At 39.0% G+C, this 13338-nt stretch overlaps 3 protein-coding genes across 4 annotated transcripts; all 3 read right to left on the bottom strand.

Annotated features, from left to right (window-relative positions):
- Nucleotides 1–676: 676 nt before the first annotated feature.
- On the bottom strand, nt 677–3927 carry LOC136691861 (large ribosomal subunit protein eL19). The gene is made up of 6 exons (XM_066664749.1): nt 3892–3927; nt 2859–2965; nt 2175–2297; nt 1559–1679; nt 1102–1212; nt 677–1015 (listed from the first exon to the last, which is right to left on the bottom strand). Exons 1-6 carry the CDS (start codon nt 3894–3896, stop codon nt 892–894), a joined length of 591 nt encoding a protein of 196 aa, XP_066520846.1. The 5' UTR covers nt 3897–3927; the 3' UTR covers nt 677–891.
- Nucleotides 3928–6000: 2073 nt separating this feature from the next.
- On the bottom strand, nt 6001–9411 carry LOC136692520 (uncharacterized). 2 transcript variants are annotated; one of them, XM_066666001.1, is made up of 3 exons: nt 9223–9411; nt 7303–7491; nt 6001–7207 (listed from the first exon to the last, which is right to left on the bottom strand). In XM_066666001.1, the coding sequence occupies exons 2-3, from the start codon at nt 7487–7489 to the stop codon at nt 6279–6281; spliced, it is 1116 nt and encodes a 371-aa protein (XP_066522098.1). In that variant the 5' UTR covers nt 7490–7491; nt 9223–9411; the 3' UTR covers nt 6001–6278. The 2 variants fall into 2 exon arrangements, with proteins under 2 accessions (XP_066522098.1, XP_066522097.1); XM_066666000.1 differs by lacking the exon at nt 9223–9411 and adding an exon at nt 8437–8771 and having other exon boundaries at nt 6002–7207.
- A 728-nt stretch (nt 9412–10139) lies between these two features.
- Nucleotides 10140–12742, bottom strand: LOC136692719 (uncharacterized). Its single transcript, XM_066666337.1, has 3 exons — nt 12608–12742; nt 11740–11925; nt 10140–11242 (listed from the first exon to the last, which is right to left on the bottom strand). Exons 2-3 carry the CDS (start codon nt 11921–11923, stop codon nt 10296–10298), a joined length of 1131 nt encoding a protein of 376 aa, XP_066522434.1. The 5' UTR covers nt 11924–11925; nt 12608–12742; the 3' UTR covers nt 10140–10295.
- Between the last annotated feature and the right edge of the window lie 596 nt (nt 12743–13338).

The raw sequence follows: 13338 nt of genomic DNA, 5'->3' as shown, positions 1-13338 counted from the left end.
TCTTAGAGCCCCCAGTTCTCATTCATCCCACTGTAAATATTCGACTTATTGATTCTTAATTTTGCCTAGTTACAAATTATTTTAAAATGGTATTTCCCTTTCCTGAATTATCATGCAACATCTCACCCCATGTTCATATCCACATCCATTGATGCCCAAACTTGGCGACCTTGCATATATATTGTTGAGGTTTGGTTTAAACTTAATTTCCATTTGAGATGTTCTAAAAATATTCACCAAGGAAACGTTCACCACAAATTCATCATCTTTGCTGTGGTGCATTGCTGGTTGTGGAGAGTAAATATGCTATAGTTCACAACCTCTCATCTATTAATGTCGGCAATTTACTGAAGTCCAACTGAAAAGGTTTTAGAACATCCCTTGGATCAAGTTATAGCATCTTATATTGAAGCTGGGAAGTAGATTCAGAGCAGACTTGTGACCACTGATTTAAAATTATAACCAAAAATCTGGTTATTTTCAAACACACACAAAAAAAACTTCTCAATGCTAGTAAATACTAGCTTTCGTTTCCAATTCAGGAGTAAACATTCCACTCACTTAAACCAACTTCAGTTTATGAAAACATGCCATTAAGGATCAGTTTGTGCCGTCCGTCTACTGTACATTTGAACAAGTTTTAAATACACACAATGCATGAGCAAAATATTAGTTTTATTTTCAGTTGTGTAAATTTTGAATGCATAAACCACAGATCCTAGGGTTTCCTAATTTAAATAATTCTTATCCCAAAAAATGATAAACTTCATAGACAAGGCTTTGTTTAGACAGCTACATTATTTTTTTATAATTACTATTAATAGAAGACAAAAGATAGAAACAACTTTTTTTTGGGTTTTATTAGAACTTAAAAGGGGGCAGGTTGAAGGCTTATTTCTTGGTCTCCTCCTCCTTTGACAGGGTTTTGATAATTTCTTCCTTCTTGGCCTGCAGACGTTCCTCACGGCGCTTACGAGCCTCACGAGTCTTAGAACGACGAGCCTCAGCCTGGTCACTGCAGGGGGAAAGAAACAACTGTATAACATTTGTCCCTTTAAAAAGACATATTTCCAAAAGAAAACAGAATATGGTTTGACATACGAAAGGAGCTTCTTGCGAGCCCTGTCGGCCTTCAGCTTGTGGATGTGCTCCATGAGGATGCGCTTGTTCTTAAAGACGTTACCCTTGGCCCTGAGGTACAGGCTGTGGTACCTGTGGGGTTGAAGAAAAAACCCTGTTTAATTCACTCCTAGTAAACAAGAAAATGTTTCACTTTAAAACAATTTAGTTATTCATGATTGTTCTGTAAGTATTAGTAATGCAGAAGTGTAAAAACACATTTACTGTAATGGACTGCTATTCAAACACTTAATATGCATTTACTATACACTAGACATACTGGTCTAACTAGCCTGTGACCAACTCAACCTGTATTTCTGAAGATATGATATCCCATCATCAGCATCCACTAAAGAGATGACATCACCTATCCCTAAATCACGAGCAGCAGCACGACCATTTCATCAGTATTCTCCTGACACTCAGTAAAAGTTCTTACATGTGCCTGTCAATCTTCTTGGATTCCCTGTAACGCCGGAGCAGGCGTCGAAGAATTCGCATGCGGCGCATCCAGCAAAGCTTCTCAGGCATACGGGCGTTCGCTGTACCCTTCCTCTTACCTTCACAGGGGCAGAAAAATACATAACAAGTCAGAGTCATTTCATTTAATAAAGAATGAGGCATAAAGTTGAATTCAAACACTGCATTTCACCCCCAATGTGTGCTCAATAACACAGCCGAAGTATTCTCATATCCAAGACCAGAGGCAGTACAGGCAAAAATGTTTAACCTGAGGTTCTCAAAAAGGTCCTAAAGTCATACAAGACAGCCCACATTTTTACTCCCTGAGGACCAGGCTGAGAACCACTGCCCAACTAGGTGAATTTTCACATGCCTTCTCCAATTGACAGAGAATTCCAGAAAAAGTTTTGAAACGCCGCACACATTCTTGATTCGGGAGGTACTATGATTTCCCATATTAAAAAAAAAAAAAAAAAAAAAAAAGTGCAATGCTTCATTATTATATTAAGCAATGTTTACATTGCAGAAACAGTAGTCTCAATATCACCTACTCAACCATTTACACAAAGGAAATACATTATTTTGACACCCACCGATACCCATGTGGCGACCCTTGCGGCGTGCCAGTGTGTTTTTGCGGCAGCGAGCACGGGAGTGCACCGTGACGGGCTTCTTGATGATCAGACCATCCTTCACCAGCTTGCGGATCTGCTGGCCTGGAAGAAACAAGCTCAGATTGAGAAACTTTACCAATCACTCAATGAGAGAAAATTGCCATTTATGAACTGCAGTGTTCACAACACAAATCACTAAAGCGAAGCTATACACAGCAACATTCTACCTGAAGGTATCCCTATAAATAAGGAATACGCACAACAGGGGAAACTTTAGTTACAAAAAAAGCACACATTACACAAACCATGCCCTCTATAAATCAAGCAGAGGAAAAATGATATAGGATATTATATAAAAAAGAGTATCCAGCTATGACATCAATAGTGTAAATTTAAAAGATGTTGCATTTTGCACTAAAAATATTATTTTTACTGTACTAAAAACTTGTACTATACATTTTTTTAATATAATTTACTTCTGGCAGTGGATTTTTAGAGCAATTGCCTAATAGAAGTATGAAACGATGTTTGGAAGGTTTCCATTCAGAGATGCATTCAGGACCAAGGGGAAAGCTGACGGTCTTTTGTTAATCTCTACACCACGTTTAAGAGGTACGTAGTTATGAAAACAAGAAGTTTATCGAAAGTAAGGGAATGTCTTACGGGAGTTGGCATTGGCAATCTCATTGGTTTCATTGGGGTCCAGCCAGACCTTCTTCTTGCCACAGCGCAAGACGCTGGACGCCAAGCGCTTTTGGAGCCTGAGCATGCTGAAATACACATTTTTTTTTAAAATAAATTCAACATTCATAGCACAGAAACAAATAAAGTTACAACTTCTAAATTGCTCAATGATGTATTCTAAAAGCAAATATTTCTTAAATCACAAAACAAGCCCATTAAATTTAGATTACTGTGTTGAACCCAATTACTGTTGACACTCAAGACTTAACATATAATAAAATACTTCCAGAAATTCCATTTAGCTGTGAGAGACTTTAATAATGTTTAGACGACTGTACCTCAAGACGAACTTTAATTTTAAATGTTATTTTGCTGGCAAAAGCCCAGCTAACAACACTGTAAGCCCAAAATATACCACTATACCTTGAAATATTCCTAAAGTGTTGTCAATACACAGAATGTCCGCATGGTAAACTGCCCAGATAATGTCGAGTAAATACTAGTAAAAGAGCTGAACATTGAAAATATGGAAAAACATTACGCGTTAGGTTTTTTTAATACATATATTTATTCCGTTTTACATAAAAATGTTATATACAGCGTGCAATTCTGCTCTCTCTCCATTTAAGGTGGACGGACTGTTCCAAACAGGAGCTGGCGCATAGGAAGCGAACCTCACCCTCGTGAAAGAAGCTAATATCGGCCTTTAGACAAAATATAATTAATATATCTTTACACGGTGACATTATATACTGTATTAAATATTCTACATCCTCATTATTCATATTAAACCCGTGTATTCTACTATTGCCTAAAACAGGGCCCGTGCGCCTGAGGCCTCCAACACATTTCTACACCTTTTTAAGACTTTTAGTAATTGTATACAGACAACAGATACGTCCTGGGTCGACTGTTCCTTAACGACCACTTAAAGAAAAACGTACATTTATAATGCTCGGTTTATCTGCGTGTTTTTCGGTGTTTTTAGTAGGTTCTCAGCTCCTGCTCTTACCTCATGGCTGCGGGTCTTAGAGAGAAAAGAACGAGGTGGCCGGAACCAACCAATATATGCGCATGCGCATTGAGCTCTAAAGCACCACGCACAACAGACTGGATATAATGTTAAATATAGAGAAAACATGAGTAATAACTAACGTTACATACAGAGTTTTATTAGTTATTAAGCATAAAATACTGTCTAAAAGTAGCAGCACAGCAAAAGCCTAATTTTAAAATAGTAAAATGCAGAACATCCCCGCCGTTACTATGATGGTATGTTCCAAAAAGTAGATGTATGGTTTATTTTCCATTAGAGGGCGCATACATATACACACACACACAACAGGGGTAGGACAATGAAACTGAAACACCTGGCTTTAGAAGACCACAATAAGTTATTAGTATGGTGTAGGGCCTCCTTTTGCGGCCAATACAGCGTCAGTTCGTCTTGGGAATGACATATGCAAGTCCTGCACAGTGGTCAGAGGGATTTTAAGCCATTCTTCTTGCAGGATAGTGGCCAGGTCACTAAGTGATGCTGGTGGAGGAAAACGTTTCCTGACCCGCTCCTCCAAAACACCTCAAAGTGGCTCAATAATATATAGATCTGGTGACTGTGCAGCCATGGGAGATGTTCAACTTCACTTTCATGTTCATCAAACCAATCGTTCACCAGTCTTGCTGTGTCTATTGGTGCATTTTCATCCTGATACATGGCACCGCCTTCAGGATACAATGTTTGAACCATTGGATGCACATGGTCCTCCAGAATGGTTTGATAGTCCTTGGCAGTGACGCGCCCATCTAGCACAAGTATTGGGCCAAGGGAATGCCATGATATGGCAGCCCAAACCATCACTGATCCACCCCCATGCTTCACTCTGGGCATGCAACAGTCTGGGTGGTACACTTCTTTGGGGCTTCTCCACACCGTAACTCTCCTGGATGTGGGGAAAATAGTGAAGGTGGATTCAGAGAACAATACATGTTTCACATTGTCCACAGCCCAAGATTTGCACTCCTTGCACCACTGAAACCGACATTTGGCATTGGCTTGAGTAACCAAAGGTTTGGCTATAGCAGCCAAACATCCCTTTCAGACAGCTTCCTCTTGCATCCACAGTTAATCCAGTTGGATGTGTTTCGTCCTTCTTGGTGGTATGCTGACATTACCCTGGATACCATGGCTCTTGATACATCACAAAGACTTGCTGTCTTGGTCACAGATGCGCCAGCAAGGCATGCACCAACAATTTGTCCTCTTTTGAACAAAAAATGTTGTGTGCATTGCAGCATTTTGAGCAAAACTGTGCTCTTACCCTCTGCTCTTACTGGTGCAATGTGCAATTAATGAAGATTGGCCACCAGGCCGGTCCAATTTAGCCATGAAACCTCCCACACTAAAATGACAGGTGTTTCAGTTTCATTGTCCAACCCCTGTGTGTGTGTGTATATATATATATATATATATAATTTATTTTAACCACTTTAAAATTAAAATTCTTCCAGATCTTTCCTATACTTTCACAATTTTGTTTTCTTAAAAGTTCAGTTTAATAAAATATTTAAAATAAATAAATAAAACACTTGTTATACAACTCTGACATTGTTTCCTCACCATTTGCTAGCTCACCAGTCTGTTATGTGCTCGAAACTGGTCTGAGTTGACAAAGCTCCAGGTTCAGTAAATGGCTCAAAGTAAAATTCCTCAGTCCGGTATGCTATGCTTTCTTTCTGTCTGCTCACAGCAGAGCAAAGGTATCTGGAGATTTTTTTAGACAACGAAGATAATTCCAAATGTTGAAAAGCATGAACCAAGATAAGGAAATTATTTTATTCCTGCTCCATGGGTTGGCAAAATTGACTTATTTTTGCTGTTTTGGATTACTTGACTGCAGAAACACACCGTTCAACCTTAAAATGTAAACAAATCAGAGAACAATGTTTCCCCACAATCATAGACTTCCCCATTAATGGCAGTAAATGCTACTTTATGTACCTTTAAGCCTGTTATTAGACTGATTTCTGCACAAGATGGTGCTGAGATGTGATTTTTTTGTTGAATTTTACTTAATAATATGTATCAGACAAACACAAGCCCTTAGAGAGGCTATATTGTGCATATGAAATTAGAACACACACGAGGTTTCCATAAGTGATAGTGCTGGAATTCTTCAATAAAATAGACAAAGCCTTTATTCAGAATGGTTTCCCTGTTGGAGGTACAAATTGCATTCACCAGGTTATAAATTGCAATATCGCAATGTGTCACATTTTAATACTTATCACAATTCTTTAAATATTCATAACTGAATTATGTCATATGTAGTGTACCCATTTAAATCTGTGAAATATTTTACATCTTAAAAACACTCCAACATAAAGATCAAGTGCACAGTCCTAAACAATCTGTCCGATATGAGTCTGTTGGTGTTTTCTGAAGTTGCTGGAATGACTGAAGCGTTTTCCACAGAGACTGCAGCCGTATGGTCTTTCCCCTGTGTGGTATCTCTGATGAATCTTCAGGTAGCCGGACTGACTGAAGCGTTTTCCACATATGGTGCATAAATATGGTTTTTCTCCTGTGTGAACCCTCTTATGCTTCTTGAAGTCTCCAGCATGGCTGAAGCTCCGGCTGCAGAACGGGCAGCAGAAGCGCTTCTCGCTAAAGTTCCTGAACGATAAACCATTCAGCAGTTCATTGTGTCTCTGGTTCCTTGCGTCTAGAGCAGCATTAATGTCATTTATTTCCTCAGCCGTCAGTCTGTCTAGAGGTCCATTTAAATCAAACTGGACCAGTCCAGAACTGCCAGGTTGTTCAGCCTGTTCGGGGTTTGTGCTAAATGCCCCAGTGTCAAAAACTAATCCCTGAGGCATATAAGTGACATACCCATCTGTTTCCACTTCCGTTTTAATTTCGTGAACAGATAGAATGGGTGGGTTTACATTTAAGACATCACCAGAATGTGTATTTGTGACTAGGTTTTGATTTACTCGGCTGTCTGTCCTTTTAGGGGAAGAGTCAGGCACTAAAACCTGATGCTCCATTTTTGCTTTGACATCAATTCCTGATGTTGAGGGTTGTTCTTTTTTCTCTGAATCGTGGGAAAACAAAGGGGGACTTTGGCAGGAAAGTTCAGAGTCAATAAAATTTGTGTCTTGTTCACTGGGTATATCTGCACTGTTCTGATGCTCTGCGTTAACACCAGGCTCCACTTTCTCTCTTATGTCTCCATTTGTCTGAGTGCAGTTCTCCAATCTGATGGACAAAGAACCATTTTCAGCCCTTTTTACCAAATCATGGCTTGGACTAACAGCGTGCTCCCCTCCTGAAGAACACATTGAAACATGAGCAGTTATTTATAGGGTGTATCAAATTATTTGAAACTGACATTTCCAATATATTAAAAACTGTATGCTTCACCACTGTTTCTGCAGGATTTGTCCTGGAGTTCCTGCAGTCTTTTCCTCAGCCTCTCGTTTTCTCTCTGTGTCCGGGCAGTTTTTTCCTGATATTCGGAGACCGTCTCTCTAACAGCCTCCAACACTTCTTGGACAGCCGTCGTGAGCAGCTTGGCAACCCGGGCATTCAGTCGCTCCACTTTCGACATCCCTAACAATAAAGAAGACAAATACACACATTATAGACATGATATAATAAACTATAGAACACAATGTCATATGTTAATGCAAATACAGTAAGTCTCCTACTGACGAACTTTACATGATACTTACATTTATATCCATTTGTTTAAAATGTGTTTAAACCAACACTAGGTAATATTTTTACCTTAAAATTACAGCCTGAAAATCATTGTGACACTTCACTGACCTGTAACAAGGACAATAGAGCCTCTGTCATTGTTAATCTGGGCTCAGCATTGCAGAAACTGCACTATGTAAATTTTGAAAGCCAGCAGTTGCTAAGTAGTTGCTATGGCACTGCTAAGGTCTTTTTGTGTGGATGCCAAGGTGCCCTAGGTGGAAGCTAATGTGTTACTTAGGGGCACTCCTTTGTTCTGTTTTTTTTTTTTTTGTCTATTCATCAATTCTGGGGCATTATGTCAATTTGTTGAGTGGTTTTATTTAATTAATACTTTATGTGTTTAGATTATTTAAATATTTTTATATTCCAATTCCTTAATATCCTTAAACAACTATGTTTCTGTTAAAAATCCATTGCTTTTTATTGATGTATTTTTATGTAATTTTATGTAAAAAGCTTTAGAATCCATTCATTCCTATTAGACAAAAATTGGTAAACAATCAGTTGCTTCAGAGAAACCATACAACCAGTGATGAACTGCAAAAAAATTGGCAAAATTTACAATTTGCAACTGTAATGATAATTAATCCAATCAGACAAAACCAACTGTTTCATGTTATAGCTGTTGGTCTATCAGTATCGGCAGATATGAAACTGTACATTATAAATACCGCATATCGGTATCGGTGCAGCTCTACATTTCAATCACCCATGTTTGTCATAGGCACACGTTATTTTCACACGATATTCTTGAAAGGCGTCTATCTTTTGAAGACAGCTGACTCCACTTACCTGCTATTAACGTCTTCTTTCTCCTATTTTAGTTTCCTGTTTTTCTGATGTGGTAAATTATGAGGTTCTGAGCTCAAGACTCTGACCTAACGATAACGTTATCGAGATAAACTCAGCATCACCCGCTGAACTACACAGTGCTGAGGGCTAGTCGAGGAATTTGTCTTTAGAAGCCATCACTAAACACACCTAAGGTTTATTTCTTCCTCGGAAGTGTGTTTCTTTTTTTAAAAGCTCGACTCTAAACCCAAATCACAAAGGCTAGCCTTGCTAGCAGGCTAACGTCAACAAAGCTGGTGAACGGAGCTTCACACTGGGTTGCCAGACGTCTGCATCAGAAATCCCCCTCACTGAAATTAAGATTTTAAAAATCAGGAATAAAAATAAATTAATATATGAAAATAAAGGAAATGTACTATTTGAACATGAAGGTAGTGAATATAATAATGGGATTATGTTCCTATATTATTAATATTGTTATTTTATATAGCCACATTTTCTTAAACAGGGCATGTTTAATATGTTTTATTAACTGTGCACATTTTCTTTCATTTTTATAGTAGAATTGTGCACCAATGCTATAAAAGCCAAATGTTTCTGCAGGTCTTTAAGTTGGGCGTTTTGCTTTGCCTGTGTGGTTCAAACATAGCTGTAATATTTCAGAATTTTATTCCAGATCTTGCCTAGATTTTGTAGTTCCCATTTTCTTAAAGATGGTAAAAAGATGTTCCTCGCACGATTTTCTAGAAAGGCGTTTATCTTTTCAAGACAGCTGACTCCACTTACCTGCTGTTAATGTCTTTTTTCTCTTATTTTAGTTTTCATGTTTTTCAGATGTGGTAAATTATGAGGTTCTGACCTCTGAGTCTGGCCTAATTAAGTTATTGAGGTAAACTCAGCATCACACACTGAGCTACACAGTGCTGAGGGCTAGTCCAGGAATTTGGTCTTCAGAAATCATCACTACCCAGTTAACAAGGAACGTCCCTGGACGTTCAAAATAGGTCTAAATGTAGTCTGTCGGTCAAGGGCATATTTTAAACGTCAATAGACGTCGATAACCTCAGTGGACGTCTAAAACGCGTTTTATAAAAGTAATTTATTTTGGGACCAATTAATAACGTCAATTGACGTCCAAATAGTCTCTTTTCAATGTCTGTGTTTGGACGTCTTTTCAACTTTCATTTTCAACCTTAACAGAAGGCTGATTAGACGGCAGCCATTACGTTATTTCAACGCTGAATCAACGGCTAAATGTTTACTGGGTAAACACACCTAAGGTTTATTTCTTTCTCGGAAGTGTGTGATTCTGTCTGTAAAAACTCGACTCTAAACCCAAATCACAAATGCTAGCCTTGCAAGCAGGCTAACTTTAAAATTAATACACATTTGAGTCTGTTTATAGAGTAATTTCCATAGTCCACAGTGTGGTGCTGAGATGTCTTTTCTGCAGTTTGTGGTTTTACTTAGTTTTCCCATCTGTAAGTAAAGGCCCTTGTGAAGGCCACACTTTTGTGGATATATACTATACAAAGGGGAATTGCTGACATCCTTGATCATGAGATTCATCTCTGATATTTACAAAATGGCAACTTAGTGAAATGCAGTGATGATATTCTGTGGGGTATATAAATGAATAAGTACCTGTATGTTTAGCGTGGTCTTGATCACTGTGATTTTGCTTAATTAAAATTAGCACACACTTACACTTGCATGATATCCATAAGTGATGGCACTGGAATTTTTCAATAAAAAAGACAAAGGCTTTAATGAATATGGATATTTACTCATTTGAACCAAGTCCATGAAATTCATTACATCAAAAACATAATTTCAACATCGAGATCAAGTGACTGGCCCTAAGCCATCTGTCGGATGTGAATCTGTTGGTGTTTTCTGAAGTTGCTGCAGTTACTGAAGCGTTTTCCACAGAGACTGCAGCCGTACGGTCTTTCCCCTGTGTGGTATCTCTGATGAATTTTCAGTGAGCCGGACTGACTGAAGCACTTTCCACATATGGTGCATAAATACGGTTTTTCTCCTGTGTGAACCCTCTTATGCTTCTTTAAATCTCCAGCATAATTGAAGCCCCGGCCGCAGAATGGACAGCAGAAGCGCTTCTCGTGGAAGTTTCTGGTCGATAATTGGTTCAGAAGTTCATTGTGTCTATGGTTTGTCACGTCTAGAGCAGCATTAATGTTGTTTATTTCCTCAGCTGTCAGTCTCTCTAGAGGTTCATTTAAATCAAACTGCACCAGTCCAGAGCTGGCAGGCTGTTCAGGCTGTTCAGGGTTTCTGATAAATGCCCCATTGTCAAAATCTAACTCCCGAATCATATAACTGACATATCCGTCTATTTCCACTTCGGTTTTAATTTTGTGACCAGATAAAGTGGGCAGGTCGACAGTCAAGTCATCCGAGTGTGCATCCGTGATTTGGTCTTGACTTACTAGGTTTTCTGTGCTTAGAATGGATGTGGCATTTTGGGTATTGTAGTCTGATGCTTTGCAGTGTTGATGCACTAAATCCTGATGCTCTGTTTTGACTTTGACATAGAATTCTGATGTTGCAGGTTGTAGATCCGTCTCTAAATCACGAGAAGAGAAAGGGTGGCTCTGGCTGGAAGTTTCAGAGTCTGGTTCACTGGGTCTATCTGAACTGTTCTGAAGCTCAGCGTAAACGGCAGGATCCACTGTCGCTGTAATGTCTCCGTGTGTCTGAGTCCGGTTCTCCAGTTGGATGGATAAAGAACCATTTTCAGCCCTTTTCTCTAAATCATGGCTTGGACTAACAGCATGCTCCTCTCCTAAAGGACACAATGAAACATGAGCAGTGATTTACAAGTTGTATCAGATTATTTGTAAGTGACATTTCCAAATGAACCTAACGCAGCTCAGTCGGGTCTGGTCAGGAATACACTGACCAAACATCACGGGACAGCGTTATATAAATTAATTATGAAATAAAGTGGTGTTATCTCAGGGGAAAGCTTGGGAACGTTCACACCTGTATAAGTTGTGAGGGGTTATCTTGTGAGTAAGGATGAACATATAATACCATGCATCAAAGAATGTTAAATGCCCTCACAACACCACCCACTGTCATGTCAGGTTTGAAGTCGGATAATTCACGTAGCCTCGCGAGGAGTTCACATGCCAGTGTTCAGCCTCACTCACAACATACACAGGCCCACAGCTGGCATTCCCAAGCTGTCCTTCTGAGGTAATGCCACCTTATAACAAATGAACATACTGCTATCCCATGATTTTCGACACATTAGTTTAAAGCTAAAGGACTTGCCACCTTTTCTGCTGGATTTGTCCTGGAGTTCCTGCAGCCTCTTCCTCAGCCTCTCGTTCTCTCTCTGTGTCCGGGCAGTTTTTTCCTGATATTCCGAGACTGTCTCCCTCACCACCTCCAACACTTCTTGCACAGCGGCTGTGAGCAGACTGGCAACCCGGGCGTTCAATCGCTCCACTTTCGACATCACTAACCATGGAGAAACACACACACACACACACACACTTTAGTGTCTTATGGTAATGGAAGCACAAACCCCATTTCCAGGAAATTTGGATGCTGCGCAAAATAAAAAAAAAAACAGGCAATGATGCAATTCCATATATTTAACTGTGAATAGTACAAAGGCAATATTTCAAGAGTTGAAACTGATAAATTGTGTTTTTTAAATATATTTTAAGTATAGTGTTTTAGTAATACAACAAAACATTAGTGTTTGGTAATACAACACAAAAACAACAACAAAAATGTAGGTTAATTAGCAGCAAGTCAGTGACATGACTGGGTTTAAAAAGAACACCTCAGAGATTTTAGCAAATGGTATGTAGTCTTTTGGGTTCACCGTCTAATTCAGAATGAGATTCATCGCAGTGTGCGGACAGTCTCTATCATGAGTCTCCAGCACATCCGTCTTGTTCTGACGGACGTTCTGCGCGACTGTCTTGCTTTTTTGAGATGAAGAACTGCGTTATTATCATTCCATCGTTTCCTCTTCATTTTGTAAAGAAATGTAGAGCGAAGTGTCATCCACCACTAGGATGGGATTCGGGATTTCTCTTCCTAACGTTATATTCATAACAACGAATTAACACATTCGCAATAACGTCAGCCTGCATTACTGTTTACAGCTTTGACTTCATAATTTACTCACCTTAATTTAGTCCTTGTCTCTCTTGTATAGTTTTATTCCGACGCGCCCTGTGCTCAGACCACCACTGTCGGGGTCTTTATTATTATTCTGTTGAGGTAATGGCGGTTGACAGAACCTGAGGTGCATTGCCTCCACCTACTGAGCTGGAGTGTTTTGTTTGTGTGTGTGTGTGTACCATATAATTTTAATTCAAACATCTTCCCGTTGTTTTGTCATTTTATGTTAATTGCATAGTATTCAAAATGACAATATTAATTTTATTCAAAATTAAAATTGACAGTGATTATTAGATGCGATTTTAATCCAGTACATTGTTTATAAAACTCATGTAACCGCACCATTTGTCAGCTATCTGGTCTATTTATGCACTGGAAAAAAAAAGGTCCTGTGTTTATACACAGCCCTGGCTTGGTAAATGGGAAACAAACTAATGGTTTAGACTTCCTCTCACTTTTCCTGGCTGAGCCACAGCTGAGAAATTGCTTCTGGAGGGTCTTTGGACGGTGGAGAGACCTCAGAACTTTCAAAACCATGAAAAGGTTTGATGACTTGTTTTTGCAGATTCAGGTATTTTACTTAAGGTAGAATTGAGTCCAACTGCTAATTTTCCATAAAAGTAAACGGTTACTGAAAGTGCTACTAAGCTAAACAGCTTGAGTTACAAATGGGTTTCTCTGATCATTTGAACAATGGTGGTAAGTTCAACTTCAAACACAAACAAGATACAGTCA

This window comes from Hoplias malabaricus, chromosome 3 (assembly GCF_029633855.1).
Source record: "Hoplias malabaricus isolate fHopMal1 chromosome 3, fHopMal1.hap1, whole genome shotgun sequence".
NCBI classification, from domain to species: domain Eukaryota; kingdom Metazoa; phylum Chordata; class Actinopteri; order Characiformes; family Erythrinidae; genus Hoplias; species Hoplias malabaricus.
This window is presented reverse-complemented; position numbering and strand designations above follow the sequence as displayed.

What these genes read in the sequence shown, in the direction of transcription:
- LOC136691861 (XM_066664749.1), bottom strand. An exon ending in GGGTCGCCACATGGGTATCG is followed by an intron (nt 1,680 to 2,174) that starts GTGGGTGTCAAA and finishes GCCCCTGTGAAG; the next exon opens with GTAAGAGGAAGGGTACAGCG. An exon ending in GCTCGCAAGAAGCTCCTTTC is followed by an intron (nt 1,016 to 1,101) that starts GTATGTCAAACC and finishes TTCCCCCTGCAG; the next exon opens with TGACCAGGCTGAGGCTCGTC.
- LOC136692520 (XM_066666001.1), bottom strand. Translation starts at nt 7,489, where the DNA reads ATGTCGAAAGTGGAGCGACTGAATGCCCGGGTTGCCAAGCTGCTCACG. An exon ending in CAAATCCTGCAGAAACAGTG is followed by an intron (nt 7,208 to 7,302) that starts GTGAAGCATACA and finishes TGTGTTCTTCAG; the next exon opens with GAGGGGAGCACGCTGTTAGT.
- LOC136692719 (XM_066666337.1), bottom strand. Translation starts at nt 11,923, where the DNA reads ATGTCGAAAGTGGAGCGATTGAACGCCCGGGTTGCCAGTCTGCTCACA. An exon ending in GGACAAATCCAGCAGAAAAG is followed by an intron (nt 11,243 to 11,739) that starts GTGGCAAGTCCT and finishes TGTGTCCTTTAG; the next exon opens with GAGAGGAGCATGCTGTTAGT.